Below are 19,867 nucleotides of genomic sequence, written 5' to 3' on the forward strand. Positions count from 1 at the left end.
TAATTCAAACAGTGTACATAAAAAGTATTTCTGAACACAAAAAAAATTTGTCTTCCTTTTATGAATATGCAACTAGCAATGTCTTTTTCATTCACAATACCATCTTGGACTAAACCAAGAATGAAGTACCACCTGCAGCAGCCATTACTGCCCTTCAAGAAGAATAAACAAATTTTAAAATAAGGAAGACAAAATACAAGGGAGCAACAGATTAAGATAAACTCTCTTAAAAATCGTTAGCTTCTTGGCATAGATGAGAAAAAGATACAAAATAACAATTAATTGTCATGCTGCTTAATTCACATTCTATGTGTCAACCTTTCAAACAACCAAATAAAACCATAAGAAAACCATTAGATAATTATCTCTTAATTTTTATTACCTTTATTATCTCACTGCTATCCCCCATTGGGATTACCTGTGAATGTGATCAACAAACTCACAGCTATAAAAAAATTGTTGATTCAAAATGCTTTGAGAGATTACAGGTGTCTCCTTTCTCCAGCTTCCCTAAAAAGGGGGCAGGAACCTACAGAGAAAACCAAGCCACCCTGTATTTATTTGCCCTTAAATCAACATCTGCCAGAGAGAATTGGAAGTTGTAGGATTCTGGGTTCACAAGACAGAATTCCACTTTCTTGGTGACCTCTGTAATGTTCCCAGCAAAATGAAGAGACCCAAGAACAACACAGGAGCTGGAAGGACACCAAGGTCTGCCAACTGCGTGGCAGCTGCAGAGTTGAAAGAGAAGTTTTGCTTCAGTTTGTGCAACCACTAAATGAGTATTGTGTCTGTACTGTATCTTCCCACTTCATAACAGCCATATTTCTACTTATGAATCTCACTGCACTTCACTCATTATGCACACCGCAATTTACCTAAACAGGACTAGCAACCACCATCCCAGCCAGAGCCACATTACATTATATAAGCATCCATCATTCTGCTCTCCCTAGTCAGGGTAATCACATTTTTCACCCTCAGTTAAGGAAAAGCTCTACCATTTTCTTTTCAGCAACCAAAAAAAAAAGTAGTTTTTTACCCAGTTCTTGGTATTCTGGCTTTGTTTTATCCAATCCGAACTCCAAGCATCTCTTTAAACTTCATTATAGGAAAATATTCTCTACACACAATACTTGCAGATGCAAATTCAGGACTGCATTTGAGTTTCTGGTAGTCTTCCCACTCTTCTCATTGTCTTTGCTAGACTTCTCTATGTTTGCATTTCCCAGGGACCAGATTTGTTGAGTATTTGTTAAACATTTTGTTACAAGTTAGCTGACAATATTACTGTTAACTTACTTTGTATTTTCCAAGGTCTTCTGCATTTTCTTAGTCATCTTCTCAATGGCACTTTGTCTCTTCCCCTCTGGAAGGAGATCTATTTTGTTCAGAACTACCACCATCTTCTGGCAGGCAATTTGCCCAATTACCAGGCACTCTGCTGACTGTGTCTGCATTCCTTTTGTCACATCTATTACAAGCATCATCAAATCAATAATCTGGGCACCTGGAGGAGAATACACAGTCAGTATTGCAGTAGCATAAAAAGATCATTTTCTCAAATAGTTTCCATTAAAGCTGTCAGGATATGTATCAACTCCTAGAAATATGAATAAAACACAAGTCAAAGTAAGCACTAAATGCACGGCTGTGTTTAAAAGTAAGACCTCAGAAATCTAAGCTATCATATGCTACCATCAGATCAGAAAAAATATGGAAGCATGTGACAGCCTACATATTCCTCCATATTAACAGCTCAAATATAAGATGTTAATACTGCATTAAAAAACCAAACCACTAAGAAAACTACCCCTGCAGCAACACAAGTATGACATTTGCCTCAATTAAAAGATAATCTAAGAAGCTAAATAAGAATATGGTTCAGCCAAAGAATCACATAATAGCACTGTAGACAGCTGCACACTCAGAGCAACCCCAATAAGAGCCACCTACATGCCACATACCTACATCTGCAACCCTCAGTCCCCATCTGCTTCCCAACATTTCTTCTTTCAAAGCCCAAAATTTGATAAAAGTGAAACAAAGATAACCATTTAGTTCCAATTCAGATCTATTTCTTGAATATATATCTTCATACCCAGCCACAAACAGATCTGGCTCTTAGATCTCTTCAAGAAAAATTTCAGGCTGAAATTACCTATCATGCTTATGGATTATTTTTATTTTTCAAAGTATTGTTGTCATGAACCCTTAGTCATTTAATTGAAGCAACCTGAATTTTATGGATTTAAATAAGTTTTCAAGGAAGTTTTTGATGAATGTTGGGCCTTCCACTAATCACATTCAGAGTTTTCCCATCTCCAGGTAACTGAAATACTCTGAATACCAAAAAAGTAAAGTGCAACAGACTTTAATGTTAAAAAAGTTTAAACATAAAAAACTAAAACAAAATCCAAAGCACAGTTACCAGAAAGTCATGTCAAAAAACATTTTAAAAAATGATAGAAGTTAGAAATCATGCAAAGTTGCTGCATTCTGAAATCAAGTACTTTAAATGTTTGCCTTAAGCTTTTGATCAGAAGAACAAGAAATCAATACAACTGTTCCTTGTTCCTTCACCCTCTCCAACCTTCCCCCCCCTCCCGCCTTTTTTTGGGGGGGGGCTGGGGGGGGGGGGGGGACAGCTACCCTTGTTCATAATTCCCATGAACTCGGGATAGGAAATCATTCTGAGGTTGAAGTGCAGGGGTGAATGAATGGGTGGGAGCTACGACAAGAAAAAAAAATTATGGTTACAACAAATGACTATTTTCAACCTACCAAAGCTTTCATCTTGAAATAATGAATGCTAAACCCTTCAGAGTGCTAGTCGGATAATTATGACATTTCCAAAGCTCCTGCAGAATTTTCACCAATTATTTAAAATATCTCTCCATAACAAATTGAAGATAAACTTTATATCCTCAAAAGTATTTTTAATTTTTACTGTTTCAAGAATTGTATTGATTTATTACTCGATTAAATTATAACACAAGCATCATCAAAGCTGTACAAAAGGCTCAGACTTTATACACCACGCAGAAGTGCACACCTAAAGGAGAGGAAGCAAAGGGAACAAAGAGCATGCAAATAGTTAAAGTAGGACAAAATGCTGAACAATCCTAATGCATCCAATTTTGTGAGTACATACAGCAGGGTTTTTTTAGACTTAATACAACACATGTATTTTGTAGTAAACTAAACCACACAGTAATTCTTACTACACAGGTGACATCCTTAAAACGAATGGGAATTAATAATTAATAAACCACCAAGTCAAATGGATTATTAATACTATTAAAAGTGCATCTAGTAAAATAACAATGCTGCAGCTTAACTTTTGGCTAACTCTGCTATGACTGCTAGAGCACAGCAATCCTTATACTCCAGAATTAAGCCAAAGCAACCAGATCCAAATCTGGCCTCAAAAAGGGTGGCTGACAAGATGCTTTTTATGTGATAGATGCTGCCTCATCCCTCCAAGAGGCGGCGAGATCTGCACTGAAACTGCTGTATGTAGTTTCAGTACAAGGGCCACTTTATCTTGAAACACTAAATCAGCTGCTTTGAATACATTTGTTAAAGCAAATACTTGTCTTTGCTGTAGTTACTAATCTATTAGAAATACGTCGAAAGAGCTATAAAAATTATCGGTTGCTAGAAGGTCAAGATGTCTACCTCAGGGCATTTCAAAGCAAAGAGAAGATAAACAAAGCAAAAATAGCCCCAACACTCCAGACAAAAATATATTACAAGTCAAGGAAACGGCAGCACACCCAAGTTCATAAATAGGTGCCTCAGTACAAATATTGTGCCTCCCCTCTAAAGCCTTAACGTGCCAACTGGCCACAGGTCCTAAGAGACATTGCAGGATGGAACAGAGAGCCTGGCAATGAGTGCTGGCACCCAAGCAAGGTGGGAAGCTGCAGCCCTTTGACAGAGTCGTGGAACCAAGGGAAAGACCAGGACAGCATTGACAGAAATATTTTAACTGCATTCTCCCCGAGGCATGAGGGTGTTTTGTACATGTCTACTCATGCACAGCAAGACACAAATGCTCAAGTTTACAGGACCCTCGGGCAACAAGGCAAAAGAAGAATAATACTGAGATTTAGTTCAATAATTTTCCTCTTTGAGCTGTTTAATAAGCCATCTTTGACAATTCATCTTTTTCCCAACCCCTCAATCTTCTCCTAAACATTTTGTTTTATTCTATAACCCATTTCCTTAGTTGCCCTTCATCTATGCATAATAGTTCATTAAATACTGAAACGAAATAGCCTAGGGGAGTCAAAACAAAGTGCACAGGGATTCACAAATGTAACATTTCTAAGGAAAGTTGGTGAGTCACTTGTAACAAGGTGACAGAACTATAACCCCCCCTCAGTGAACGTGGAACATCTCATTCAGTGTACTTTTTCCTCACAGCATGTAAATAGCAGTAATAGCAGACTAACAATATGCTTAACTTCATATGCACTATTTAAATAATTTCTATCACACTAGTAATCAATCAAATCACTACCATGTTGGATTTCTGTCAACAAAAGGAACAACATGGAGAACTTTAGCAGAGAAAGATTTCACTAGAAAAGGTAAAGTGAGGATGGATTATCTAAGAGTAGTCTCATGTATGTAATCTCACTTGGAAAGACCTTTTAACTGGGACATAAAAATATTACAGCCACACCAAATGGAGACTCCAAAAACAGCAACGCAAGAAGGTGACAATATCACTCACTACATCTGCATTGTCTGACCACAGAACGCCTGCCATGGGCCCTTGTGTGAAATTGAACAAAAAAAAGAACTGAGACACTTTGCTTTTGCTCAAAAAAGGAGACAAGGATATTGTCCTACACAGTTAAGAAGAGCAATATGGAAAAAGAAGAGCATTCCTCAATCACTCAAAGCAGACAAACTGCTTGAAATTATTCTGAATGAAGCAGATACACATGCAAAGTGTAATTACATGAGGTAATGGTTTAAATTGAAAGAGGAGAGATTTATATTTGATATAGAAATAAATTCTTTACTGTGAAGGTGGTGAGACACTGGAACAGGTTGCCCAGAGAAGTCAGGGCTGCCCCATCCCTGGAAGCGTTCAAGGCCAGGCTGGATGGGGCTTTGAGCAACCTGCTCTAGTGGAGGTGTTGGAACTAGATGATCTTTAAGGTCCCTTCCAACTCTAACCATTCTATGATAGGACAGGTCTGCATACAAGGAAGCACAGCAATTAACAAAAATATTTTATCTGCATTGAACAGATCGATGATAAAGTTAAACTAAGGTATTCAAACGATTCCCCCAACTGAAAAGACAGGGGTGTAACCTTTCATTTGCCGTTTCATCTATGAAAAGAGGCGCTCAAGAACATTCAGGAAGACAAAAAGTCTTCCTGACGTGTGATTTCTCACTTTGCTTGAAAATGAAAGATCAACTATGGGAGTATCCTTTGAGTGCTGACATACAGCTCAGATGGAGCCCTGCACAAAGCAAACGAAACAAACCAGTTGTCATCAGAAAACACAAGGGGGTGGGGAAAGATGGGAATTACATCGCAAGATAAGCAGCTAAATCACAGCAAAAACACAAAGTAAAGTAGATAGTCCGAGTGAAGAAAAACAAACAAGGAAGATGACACGTGAACAGAGAGAATCTGGATGACGGCCAGATACGGGGAAAACACAGCAAGACCAGGCAGCAGCGCTCGCTCGTATCACAAAAGGGTCAGGGAACACAGCACTCGGAGAGGAAGAAAAATACCTTCACAGAGAAGAAAAAGTCTAGCCCCTGCTTTGAACAATCACATCCAGCCCACTCCTGCTTCTGAATTTTGGGGAGTAAGCAATTATAAACAGCCATCAGGGAAGTGATTTATTACTCTTCATTCATCGCACTGGCTGAATTGGAGATGTCACAGATTATGGCAAAATTCAAAAACACAGAAGGCAGCAGCCACCAGCAACTCCATTTCCCTAAATTGGCCACTGGCTCTGTTTCTCCAAGGGAAGAGTGAAATGATACCACTTGTATCACGTCCTTTGTAGCCACCTCTCACTCTTGATCCTGAAAGAACTCACCTGCTGCTGCCCGAGCACATCGAAAAATGACCCCAAAGAACAGTATGCATTAAAAAAAATATATATGGACTGATGAACTTTTAATCTTTAGGAGAAAATTTATTGCATTCCCTGCATTTATGTTATTTGGTATATTGTATCTTCAAACCTTTACTGAAACAGGAAGAAAGGGCTGCCCAGAGCCCGGGACAACAAGGCTGCAGACCTTCACCCCCTCCATTAGATTCACTCCTCAAATGTGTTAAGTAGTATCACGTGCACCTTTGATTTCCACACAGCTTATATAAATAAAGCACACTTGGTTTTGTTCACTGAAGCTGAAGTGGACAAACTCTGCAATATTTACATGCTACTTCCTTACACAAAAGCATTCAATTTGTAAAACCCAATCTGTTGTATCAGTATTCACAGGAAAACACCATGTGAGTAACCCAACCTACTGGCTGCACATTTAAAAACCTGTAAAGCCCTGTAATTGCCATGTTTATTTTGGAATAGAGCATTACATCCTAAAAAAGAAATCTTCAACCTCGATCACAGAAGTGGTTGCAGTTCTGCATGTACATGACCTCAAAACACCTTCTGTTTGTGCAACCTGTTGCACACTTCTAAACGATGTACCCAAACTCCCAGACTGAGCTGTGTGTAGATGGAGCCCTACAGCAAAGCACAACATTTAGAGTATGTTCAAGAGGGCAATATAAGGTCTAGGGAAAAGAGGGGAAAAAAAAGAAAACCAACAAACCAACAACCAAAATATTTCAGCCTCTCGCATTAGCTTATCAGTTCCAAAAGCTTATTATTATTTTATGTGCACTGCACCCACTTCCAGAACCATTTGGTTATAAACTCCAAGCACTAAACTAGCTGTAAGCAGAATCTCAATTGTTTTCTCTTCAGCAAATAAAGATCAAGAATATTACAGCATTTACAAGTACTACTATTTTGGCCAGCACAAGTTTAGTATCGCATTAGATTCCCCCAAACCCATCAACATAAAGCAACTTGGCTATATATATATTTATGTATAAAAACAATAAAAGCTGGGCTAGTGGAGGGAAGAGGAGGGGGTTGAGCCCCTGTGTGAAGGAGTGGGAGGTTTTGCTGCCGCACGAGCAGAGAACACAAGCACAGATTCCGACTCATGGCTTCTTTAAGCTACTGTGTCCTGTTCTGTTTGCGGTAATCTTTTTAACTGACTTTGCACAAACAGTACAACTCCTGTTCACAGGCCCCGAAAGGAAGCAGAAAATGGAATTTGAAATGTAAAAATAAAATAATTGTGGGCCACGGGCTATAATTTGATTTCATGCTTTACAAGGAAATGAAAGAGGACTTCCTTAAACATACTTTTTTTTTTTAAATATGCTTTTTACCATGTTAGGATTTCCTCTAGTGCAGAAGAGAAAATAGGATTGTAGAAAATGCACTGTTCTCAAGTATCATTGCTACTCAGGGGCAAAGCTGTGTTTTAATGTGCACTTCCCATTCTGGGGAAGAGGAAATTCTTCAATTAATAAACCGGGTGGACTGAGGCGAGTTTTTAAGGTTTAATCAATTTCATCTGCACATAGGATAAAAAGACTGACTATTCTACCATTTTTGCCTCCCCTATTCCCCCTTCAAAAAAATAATAAAATCAATGTTTTATTTTAAATTCTTTGAGGTTAGTATCTCCTGTCTCAGGAAATATTGTCTATATCATGCAGCGAGTATGAAACTTCCCCCTGCCCAGCCACCCTCCTTATTTTTTTGTTAAGAGTCTTTATTCAGAAACAACTAAATTATTCTCTGCTTTCATATACAGTAACACCTTGGCAGATGCTACAATTCACACAGGATTTTGCTAGGTACCTTAGGGGAGGCATTGTGATGAATAAGGAAGATGTTTTACAGGATAGGAAATCTCCCCAAATTTAAAATGAAATAGGAGGTGTGAGGGGGAGACAGACACGCACAACTGGAGAGCATGAATTACTCATGAAGAAACCCTCTGTAAAGCAATGCAAATCATGGCTCAAAACCGATACCACAACTTTCGTTAGGAAATGCTTTGAAAAGAACAGGAACTCGCAGAGGTTCAAGCGTCCCACCACCGTTTCCCAGGCAAGCCCTAAAGATTTCAGCAGCTCTCAGCACAAACAGGGAGCTGAGCAGCTTCAAAATCTGGCCAGCGTGGAGTCTCTCCGATAGAGAGGGTCAGACTGGCAACCCACAAGACTTCTTCCTGAATGCACAGTAAAGCTTAGAATTATACGCATTATATTTGATTTTTGAACAATAAAGAAACCGCTGGTTGCACAAATTCCCTTTAAATGAAAACCAGGCACTAAGATCTTTCCTAAACTGAGAGCTACAAAGAGAAAGCAGGCTGACCATAAGGGCATAGTTCTAAGTCCATTTCTTATATGTCAAATAACCCATTTTTTACAGTTATTTATTTGTAATCCTGAGTTCATCTCGGCTGCAAATAGTAAGCAATGGAAAGAGGTAACTGCTAATAAGGAATAAAAGGGTTCTTTGGAAAAGACCTCACATAAGAACTCACTCAGAATATACTTTATACTTCATCTCCCACATGGACCAGTGTGCAATATTGTCCCAGAGAATATAAAGGCAATGAATGCCTCTACCCTCTCCTTTGTCAAGTCATCCAAGGATCTTACTTGTTTGAACATGTTCTAACTACATGTCAGACACAAGTCTGTGTTCTTCAACAGGAGGAAATGCCTATAATGATTAGAGTTTGTCGATAGGCCTTGATTGGCCATGCTGAAATGGCATGAACAAAGCTGATACAGCCTCTGTGAAGGTCACGCTAAGAAAGACTGAGGCATATCTTCCAGTAACTTATTATTACATGCTGATCTAGCTATTGCAATATTACACAGGGGAATAAGCTTATTTTAAACGGATGACTTATTGAGGGGAAAAAAACCCTACAAACCGTAAAGTGAAAACTCTCCCAAAAAAAGCACTACAACACAGGAAGAAAGAAGGTCATCAAGAGAACCTTTGCAAGATTTTACAGAACGTAAGGAGTCCTGTGTTGCCTTTAGCCTCTTCAGAGAAGTGTTGTCACTAGGTCATCCATGGAGCTCTAAATCACCTTGGGAAACTTGACCTACCTTAAAGGTGCCCACTTCGAGATGGCCAGCCCACCTTAAAGGGGTAAAACCAGACCACTTCCAGAGGTTGCTTCCAACCTGAACTATTTCATGATGAGACAATGCTATAAGAGGAAAAACAACTTAAAAAACCCACAAGAGTATAGAACAAGACTCGTCCATATGCACCTGGAGATCTTAGGCTTAAATAATTCATTGTTATGAATTATTTCATAACAATAAGAAGTTTCAAGCAGAACAACTGTGCGTGTAGACCAATTATTTTTAAGTCCACTTTTGCCCCCCTCTCCAAGTATTTCATTCTTACTACAAAGTAAATAATGCTTTGAATAAGTTTTTTCCTCACTGCATACTTGTGCTTATGGTCTCAAACATGTGAAACTTTTAAATTTAGGTATCAGAATAATTTCGTACACTTCTCCTCCCCTCTGCTCAAGGCAAACCGAAGCCAAACACACCTAACCCTCCCTCAGCCTGTGCATAAGCAAGAACAGCACAAGTAACAGCCACAACTAAGGTTACCCACTTCTACAGGCAAGGAAAGGCTCCACCTCACTTTAAGCATACTTTCAGAAGCACGAGAGTAGATTTTTTTTTTCACTTCCATTTGAAAGATAAAATACACAAGTCAAAAAGGCATTTTTACCTATGTAGTTTCAAGCCAGGGCAATCAGATTTTTTTACTTTGTTATTATGTTAATCTATATAGCTATTGTATTTAATCAGCTACCTAGAAGCTGTCATCAGTGGAGCACGCTGAGAAGGTATTCACTCCAACATACCCTGGTGATGGAGGCCGCAGTTCTGCAAGCTGGAAAGTTCCTGCTCCCACCTTTGCTTCCCCAACACCGTGCTTATTCTCCCACAGCTCACCAAGGGTGTGAAGAAAGGCAAAGCTGAAGCTCAGACCTCTCAGTTCAACACCAGACAGCTCTCCCATGGGCTAGTGAGATGACCCAGCTGATGCAGGGCTTCAGGGAGAGCTAGAGATGGCACAAGGGAGGCAGCAGGACCAAATCACCAGGAGCTGTGAAGGGGAAAAGAGGCAAGAGCAAAGCAACCCTCCTGCTCCTAGAGACAGGACGCTGCTGCAGGCCAAGCTGGTCATCAAACAGCAGCCTGAGGAATTTCAGAGAAACTTAAAGCTGAATAAATGGTCAGCTGGTATTGTTGGGAAGTGTCGGAAGAAACTTACTAAGTACACATGTATTTATATAAAACTAGTGCTATTGCTTTAGAAAATTGACTTGAACAGCACATAATGACTGTCTTTTCACAAAATTGTTTATGTTTAGAAGCAGTCAAAATTATTAGACTGCATATGTGATGTAAACTGAAACAAAATACTGCCTTTTAGATCTAATCACTTTCTGAAAAAGGAATCTGAAAGATAAAGTGGCTTCAAAAAAAAGGAAACAAGAAAAATGCAGTTAAGCTCTTCACATACAACTTCATTTACCAAAAAAAATCCATGTTAACAGCATGCAATGACAAAAGCACACAAAGCTGAGCGAGAGAAGAGAAATAAAACACCTCTATTGAAAGAGCACAATCAATTATGTACCGGTGAATTGCACAACAATCCCAAACTTGGTGCTGCTAGACACCCTTTGGCTTCTGACAAATGAAAATACAGATTTGATATTTACACAATTAAGATTTTTAAAGCTACCTCCATCTGGATGAAGTTTCATTTTTTATAAAACATTTTAAGAGGCACTAGGATAAAACTTAAAGCAAGGCACACGTCATTTCATCATTGACTTTCTTGCTTTGACCCTCTGAACCAGTCACTTTGTTTCCAAAGAAAATGTAACAAATTAGATGAGTAACTATTAGGGTCTGGCATTTCAATTCCTGTTCTTCAAAACATTTCTGAAGAAAACCAGAATATCACCACAAATTAGAATGCTCTCCCCTCATTGTCTATTGGAAAGTAAACAACCTCGTAACAAGAAATGCCGCATAATGCGTAGCATGTGTAAAAACTGAGAGAAAACATCACATGTAATGAAGTCTCTTTTCTCTAATACTACCCATTACTAGAGCTGAACTTCTATATTGACAACACACAAACTGGACAGAATCCAAGAGAGACCTCTGCTTATTTTAAGGCTCAAAACATTAACTGTGGAAGGGTTTAAAAAAGCCTACATATCTTGAAAAAAGCAACAATCATTCTGAGTGGACACAGATGACTGCTACAAAGAAAGTTAGCATTTGCTGAATTACACAACACCATGGTATTTCAGCTGCATTAATTTCTTTCTTGGCTTGAAGTTGAAAGTGCATAAATTGTGAATTAGTTAGCAAACATTAACTTTTTAAAGTGTCATTCATATATATGTATATGCAAATACAGATACCAGTAAAGCTGGAAAGTTTAAATATTTAGGATACTGCACAAAACTAAAGTAAAAGTTACCTAACATTTCAGACTGAACGTCATTACACCATTCATCATCCTTGGAGTACAATCCATAGCATATAGTAGGAAAAACAGTTATTTCATACACTTGAAAGCAAAAAAAAAAAGCAAAGAAAACAATTGGGTTATTAGCATTTGGGTTTAACCTTTTTTTTTCCCCCCGCTACGTGCCTGTGTTACATCTCTAGTGCAAACAGGTTCACCTCCATAATTTTGCATCCAGACTATAAAACATCTCAACAAGAGAAAGTCATGTCAAATTTCTGGGTTCCCAAATGATATACAAAAATAGTGCCTGTAATTCCACTGATTTGTATCAGACTCAACCTTAGAGGTCCCAATAAAGTGACCTGTTTATTCTGTCTAGAGCTGTTGAGTTCATAAAACAAGGTTTCTGAAACAATATGGCAGCAAGTAAATCAACGCTCTATGTTCTTACTTCAAGAAAAAGAAAGGTGCAAAATAAAAAAAAAAGGATACTTGCAAAATCTCACTCTGACCTCCTCAGATGATATTGTGTGCTCAAGGCCTGATGAGTGATTAGTTCAAGTTTCAGACTTCTTATTCAGAGATATTTTGCTTTGGTATCACGGCCACATGTGCTTTTTCACTGTTCTGAAGAATTAAATATAATGTAACATTACACATGGGCCTTACACAGTGGCCATAAATGGTCCCTGAAGGTCCATAAAAGTCTTTACAGTAAACACTAAAAGCAAACAGGTCAGAAGAAACAAGATAAAATATACACGTTTATCGTCTTGACTCATATCAGCTTTACATTTGCTCTCTATAGGACTTCCCATCAAGTTACAAAAAACCCCACTAATATATTTGCATATGATGCTAAATATATTGCAAAAAATATGACTACAAGTACAACCATTCTGCCTGCTCCATCTCTCAAAGAGTACAGACAGACGTCACCTTTGAAACTATTTCCAAGACTAGAAAGAGAATTGTGACTGAACAGCATAAAAGGAATCAAGTACCTGGAACCTGCACGAACAAGGACATGAGCCCATCCCCAGTTCTGCCAGACTTCCACCCATCTGGAGTCCCGCTCCATCTTCTAAAGACTCAGTTCACACCAGACAGAAACGGACTATTTTTCCAGCTTCCAGAATGTTGCACCTGAAGTTTCTCCACTAATGATAAACACCAGAGTGTGGAAACAGACTGAGTGAAATTCCTACTAATTCCTGGATACTACAGGATCCTAAGGCTTCAGTTACAGAAGGATATACCTATATGCCTATCATTATGAATTACAACAATCATAGAAAACCAGGTTTGTACTGCAGAGAGAAAAGCGGTACATTAAAGTTGACTGGAATAACTCGATAGTTTCCAAGGTTGTTTCAGGGAAAGAAGTGCAGTACATAAACAGGCAAACAGTACCTACAGGCACACACCTTCCTTCAAACCTTCAAGCTGGCAGCGAACTTCTCTATTAGCTTTTCGTAAAATGTAACACACTGTTTTCCAAGAACAGCACAACTAACTGAAATGTTTTTTAACTGATGTGTTCATATTTTGTATGCATTTGACTATAACGTTATATACAGGCCCAGTTCTGGACTCAGGGAGGTAGGGGAACCAGACACCTGAATAACAACTACGAAGTTTCCATAAATTCTCTTCTATATGAGTAATATTTCATACTCAGCTCTTCATCTTTTCAAGTTCTTTTAAAATTCTTACAAGATGATATCGTTGCTATCTAGGTTTCAATCATATCTACGCCCGTGTTGTAGTACAAAAAGAAACAGCACATTTCAGGAATCCTTACAGAAGCAATATACAACTGCAGCACTTGCCTATCTCAGGATAAAAAGAATGTGCTGTGCTCAATGACCAACTAGTTGAGTTTTTTTCCCTCCCGAAGGACTGGAGATCCGTTACTACAGAGCAACTATTGCCTCCCTCTGGGTGCTTAAGAGAATTACTGAATTATGAACATCTTAAAACACGTTACAATTTTTTTAAACATATTTTAGTCAGTTTAATATTAGGTGATGGTAAGACTTTTTTGTTTTGTGTTACCTTCTTAAAGTCCTGCCTCGCCAAAGGATATCTTGCTGTGAATTCTTATTCTTCTGTTCTACCTTCAACAGATCAATCTAACAAAAAGTTTCATGCAGCAGTCTTAAGAAATAAGGACCATCACCACATCAAGTGTAGCCAGACAGACCTGAATATACACTTAGATGTGCAACTCTGAACTCGCTCAACCAATAAACAGCAGTTCACATACAGCTGGAAAACGGGTATGAAAGTTGTGCCTTCGAGACCCTGCCAAACCACCCTGAATTTCACAACTCCATTAAACTTTTCTCTGCTTGAATTCAACGTTTAGGCCAACTACCCTGGAGACCACAGAACGCTCAGGAATCCTCAAGAAACATGCAAAATAACACTTTAATCACAGAAATTTGTAGCTAAATTCTCTTCTTTCTACCTCTCCTGCCAGTTCAAGGACATTAATTTCACAGTACACCTGCAGCTTTAGATTGCTCAAGAAACACCAACAACAGATTATAAACCTTGGACAGATCAAGAGCATATTTCTACAAGACTTAAAAATAAATTTTCTTGAACAATTCTGCAAGTCACCAGTCCAAAAAAATCTCCCATTCATCACATTCTAAATCATTCTTCTATAAAAAGGAAAACTCAGGTTCTGTGTAAAGCTGAAAAATAAATGAATGTGATTTTACTCTTAAAGCATTGCAAGCCCTGATCTACCCTGTATCTGTCTTTGAAATAAAGCATCCAAAAGTCACAGAGCCTACACCAAGAAGCTTGTTTTGAACTAAAAAACAGAACTATTACACTTTTTACAACACTGAACACACTGTCTCAGCATAAGAGGCTATAGGAAGATATTTTTCATCCAAGGATGCTGAACAAGATTTGTTTGAAAGAGAAGAAATTAAGAGTTTACAATTCTCCTCCCCCCAAAAAAATTACAGACTGCTAGGGGCAAAGGACTAAAAATATAAATATATATAAATAAATAAAAGGAGTTCTTTAATTTTCTCTTCACCCTCCACAATACTGAAATAACATCAGTCAGGGTTATAAACATCTGTAATTGCCAGGGGAATGTACAATACATTCAGAAACTCCAGGCCCACATATCCTGTAGCTCTGCACTTCACAAACAAAAGGTTGGGGAAAGAAAGAGGGGGTGGGGTACAGGGAATAAAGGCTTAAAGATTAAAGTCACAGGCAGAGACAGACGGCTCCGTTTTTTAATAACTGAAAACACGAGTTGTGCCTGAATGTGCTCATTGTTTTATGGTGGGGGGGAGAGTCTACGCACGCTGGACTGGCTGGCGACAGAACTGCCTTTGCATCAAAAACAAGATTTACAAAAAAGGAAAAAAAAAAAAAGACACCAAACCCCTGCCCTAATTTCCCCTCTTGTAATGGTTAATGATGCATTCAGGTAGAAATCAACAAATTATCCCACCTTGCCTTTATTAAATCAGGGAAAACTTCATGACTAGAAGAAGTACCTGATTGTACCAGCCCAACAGACACGGCTGAAGAGATGTCTGAAGGCTTTATGCCGTGAAGGAATACAGACTACGACAATAACAGTCGTACATAACAAGCAGGCACAACTATGAAACAACCAGCTTATAAATCAATTTCTGATAGTTTATTTGCACAATAAAACCAGTGCTGCAAGGCCAAGGCTAAATTATATGATCTAAGCAGATTTTTATATGGATTCAAGAAGTTTAGCTGTCATGAGGAAGTTCTTAAATCTAATTTTAAAATATCAGCTATACTTTTAGTGAGCAAAAAGGTTTTCACAAGTTGCCTTCACTTCAGTCACTAGTAAAAAATTGTTATCTTAAATTATTACACTAGAGTATTAAAAAAAAAAATAAAGTGTTTGTTTCAGATTTTAAAAACAATTCTCCCAAAAATCTAAGAGTACAAGATGCTTACGGCTTCTCAATATCCAGGATTACACATGTATATTATTTTAAAATTCCATAATATCCAATTCGTGTAAGGACAATTTTTAATCTAAAAGGAGAAATACTTATTATTTGTTTCAGTGAACAGATTTTTGTGGGTTAGATCCCACCAGTGCCCAGGAACCCATCTGCAGTTGCATACAATGAGTCCAGTTCCATTGCCAGGTACCAATGGACTACAGGTAAACAAGCAGCCTAAACAAACACATAAAAAACTCATTAGATCACGCTTTAATTTTTATTCTAATCTAGCCTAAAATGTTACTATAACAGAGCTTTTCTTTCACCTCTATTTTCTTTTTTTATACCTGCCAGCTTTGCTTTAAATATAGACAGAAAGGAGATAATTCAAGAAGACAACAGGCTCTTTCATCCAAAACCATCAGACTCCCAGTCATAACTTCTTGGGGAAGCCTAAAATAAGGAGCAGGGAGGCACACAACAGGAGCCAACGAAATGTAGTCTCTTGCCCAAAGCACGCACGCTGTGCAGGGAGGAACCAGTGGCCACAATACACGGCTCCTTGCCCAAAAGTGTCAGACCTGGAATGCTCCAACTATCATCCCCTCTGTTGATGCAACACTTTTGCATCATCAGCCGCTGGACGTCTTGTTGAGAGTAAAAATATTGTGGAGAGTTACTGTCTGTTTAGCAAAGGAAAAAAAAAAAAAAAAAAAGAGAGTTGATATCAGAAAAGGAGGGGAAAGGAAAGGAAAAGCCGAAACATGAGCTCATAAGCCTGTTACGGAGGATAAAGGCAGGCTTTGTTTTACTTTATTCATACCAAGTATGAGCAAGAGGCTCATCACTGGTTTGGAGCTTGAACTGCAAAATTTGTTTTATATGCAGTACTGCCAACTTCTCTCCCCCCCACCCCCCCCCAAACTACCCCTTTCTCAAAAGCAGCTTCTGCTGATGCTCCGATCAAGTACTTAAGTCTAGATGAAATCTGTGTAATAGCAGAGACTATAATTCTGCCTATACTATAAATTTCGACACTTCAGAAGCACATACAAAGGCATTCTATTATAGTAAAGGCAAACCTTGTATGCGATGCATTCTGTCATGTAGTTCTCATATGCAGAAACAAGTGAATTAAAATTAAAAAAATATTAATATAAAAAAAAACACTTGGAAGACAGACTGGATACCTAGCCACTCTAGGAGTTAGGCAACAGTTACTAAATTGGAAAAACTTAATTGGGACTTCTTTGGACAGAAAGCATTAATCATTTTTTAAAACTTTCAAATGCAGCAGTCAGTCCAAAATCACAACAAATGTTTAAAAAGTACAGTCTTCAGGAGACAAGAGAAGAAAACCACTATTAAAAGGTCTGTCCTCTGACAGAAACACTACCCACCAGCACTGTCTCTAAAAGAGCTGGGTTCTAGTTTCTTGCTCTTAGGAAAAGGCCAAGAGGGTGGTAATTTACCGTGTACGACCAAATTGTACATGAAAGTTTAAAAACAGCCAATTAAAGCTAACATTATGGAATGGAACTGAGGGTCTGAGTGGAACGCGTTAGACACGCATTCCAGAGGATGGCTCCGGAGTCCGCCCGCGAGGCGGATACTGTACAAGTACAAAGGGTCAAGAAGTTCTTGGAGGGAACCCCAGCTTTGATCAGAAGCCATGAGAGCTTGCCCAACAGCTGAACATGGTGTCCAGTCGCAGAATGACATCAAGGCTGCAGAGCTAAGTAATGCTTGGGCATCACCTGCATTGATGGAATGCTATGGAGAGTCTGAAAATTACGCCGATCAAGGAAGGGAAAATCTCACTACAACTGAGAATCAAATGGAGGGGGAAAACAATGAACAAAGAAGAGATCTACTGTTATTACTAACAGTAATAAACGTGCCTATTTCAGTTTATACCTTCTACACATCTCTCATACATTCAACTTACCTTCTCTGTAACACAGGTCAATCTAGAATGACTAAAAAAGCTACCATTATCTAGTGAGAAGCTAGAAAAGAAGGAATATAGTTGGTCCTGTTCTACCTGAAACCAGGAGATGAAGTTAGTAGGACTATATTACATTTAGCCTTCACAGTCTTCTTTATTTTGAAGCACAGTGAAACCTAATTATGACACAAACTCCTTAATTTCAGTGACAGTAATGCAGAAAACTGTTGTGCTTGTATTTCTGCTGCAGCATGTAACTAACTGGAAAAATAAAGATAGAAGAACAAGTATATTACCCCTTGTGTTACGTAACTCCACCCACCCATATGCAGACAGAAAATTCATTCAACTTCACAATATGCAATTCTCCAAGACTTCTACGACTAACACGCCCACTTAACACCTTCACCACATCTAAAAGCCAACAAGAATTATAACCCTTACAAGAACAGCAGTGTTGATCAAGGATGAAAAATACATTTATCTAAAAAAAATGTAAGGTTGTTCTCAGGAAAGACACCCTGCAAACAATCTCAGTTTTTATTCCAAGTTTTATTTCAAGCACCTGTATTACTGAACAGCTACAGCAGTCCAGCACACAGGAAAAAAGAAATCTCTAAAACAAATCAGTCCCGAACAATTAAATTAAGGATGCCAGCTCTGGGAAATAGGATACTTTCATTCTCTGCACAGATAAGAGCCAAAGTAAGCAGCAATATTTTGGAAGAGAAATTTTTCTGGACACAGTGTAGCCAGCAGTCCGTTAACCTGCCTTGCTGCAACGTTGAATATTAGGTGCTTTGTTAACTTACACATTTCAGATGAAGATACGAGCAGTTGAAGAATTAATGTTGATATTAAATTGTTCTTGCTAAGGTTTTAAGAGTTAATTCTGCACTACCAAGGAAAGTTTTTACAGGCAAAACCACTGCAAACTTATCACTTGAAACCAGACTTAAAGCAGCCATCTCCTAGTTTATTCTCAGGTTCACTTTAACAAACTTTTCAATATTCACAAAGGCCGTAACTACTGTTTGTTTTAAAAGATAAATTTGACTCACCCCTCCAATTCCAAAAAAGAGATTTATTTTGTACTCTGTTCTCTGGCCTTCCGTCCATGGCAGACATCAGGCCCTGCCTAACAATTCAATATCAAATCATGACAATAACAAGCATTCCGCACAGCTTGCTGTTCCAGTAAGTCATGTCACATTGTGCCAGAGAATCTTCTTCTAGGAAGCCGTTATCGAGAATATGGTATTATTTCATACTTCCTGCCAGGCCAACAGAAGGGCTTTTGACAGTAGACTTATTTTTATTTAAATTTTTGCTGACTAGGATTGCACAAGATACACACCTCATTTCAGAATAGTCCCAAGGGGTCAACAGTCATGTAAATCTCACATCCCACTACTTCAGGATAAAACAAACTATATCATGCTGGATACACTATCTAAATTGCCAATGCTACAAAGCACTCCAGATATTGCAGGTTGTACCGTATTTGTGTCTCACATTAATACATTCTCCACATAATTAATAAAAGTCCACTGTAATACAAAAGGTGATGCTCACTGTAAAGCAGGAAAGCACTGCAGAGTTTAATTACTAAATAAAACTAGACACAATACTTGCCAAGATTAGAATTTATACTGAATTAAGAGGGGCTGGAATTTAATGATCTATAACTACACAGAGATAAGAGACAGTAGCAATACTCGAGGTAAATGTTTTCAACAACACTAATAGGAGGGAAGATGAAAAAGCTAACGCATCATAATTTACAAACAGATGACTTGTAAAAAAATTTGACAGCAGAGTAAGTGCCATAAAAAGGTATCACAAATTTCACTGGTAGAGTATTAGTTTAAAAGAAAATAATAATAAAATGCTTTGGATTATTTACTTTATCATTTAAAAGGAGATACTTGTGTGAATGAAGCTTTGCAGCCAACTAAGGATCAAAATACAGACCTGGTCTGAGTTCATACTAGTTTGGACCTGACTCCTGCAAGCTCCCTTACAGAGCTCATTGCTACACGGCTGCGTGGATGCAGATCCCCCAGCTGGGCTCTGAACTGTTACCTCTCCAGAGCCACAAGCACATGTGGCACCTCACAGATGAACACAAAACAAGTCCCCAGCTTTAGAAAGCTCACAGGTTAAATTTAGACCAATAATGAAAACATTTTCATCTCAGACACAGCCAGGTTATTGTACTGCTTCAAGCTTTATACTTAGAAAAGCATAGATCTTCTGAGGTGAACATACAGAAACCATCAACATATAAAAACAGTCCTTTTTATCTCTAAAACCCC

The 19,867-nt window shown here is 38.4% G+C and overlaps 1 protein-coding gene across 1 annotated transcript in view; it reads right to left on the bottom strand.

The window, feature by feature from the left end:
- EEFSEC (eukaryotic elongation factor, selenocysteine-tRNA-specific) overlaps nt 1–19,867 on the bottom strand; it is a 125,139-nt gene that overhangs the window by 89,443 nt on the left and 15,829 nt on the right. The window contains exon 2 of the mRNA XM_014943161.1: nt 1,303–1,510. Coding sequence (XP_014798647.1) covers nt 1,303–1,510 — 208 coding nt within the window. The remainder of the gene's footprint in view (nt 1–1,302; nt 1,511–19,867) is intronic.

Source organism: Calidris pugnax, unplaced genomic scaffold, assembly GCF_001431845.1.
Source record: "Calidris pugnax isolate Ruff unplaced genomic scaffold, ASM143184v1 scaffold128, whole genome shotgun sequence".
NCBI lineage: Eukaryota > Metazoa > Chordata > Aves > Charadriiformes > Scolopacidae > Calidris > Calidris pugnax.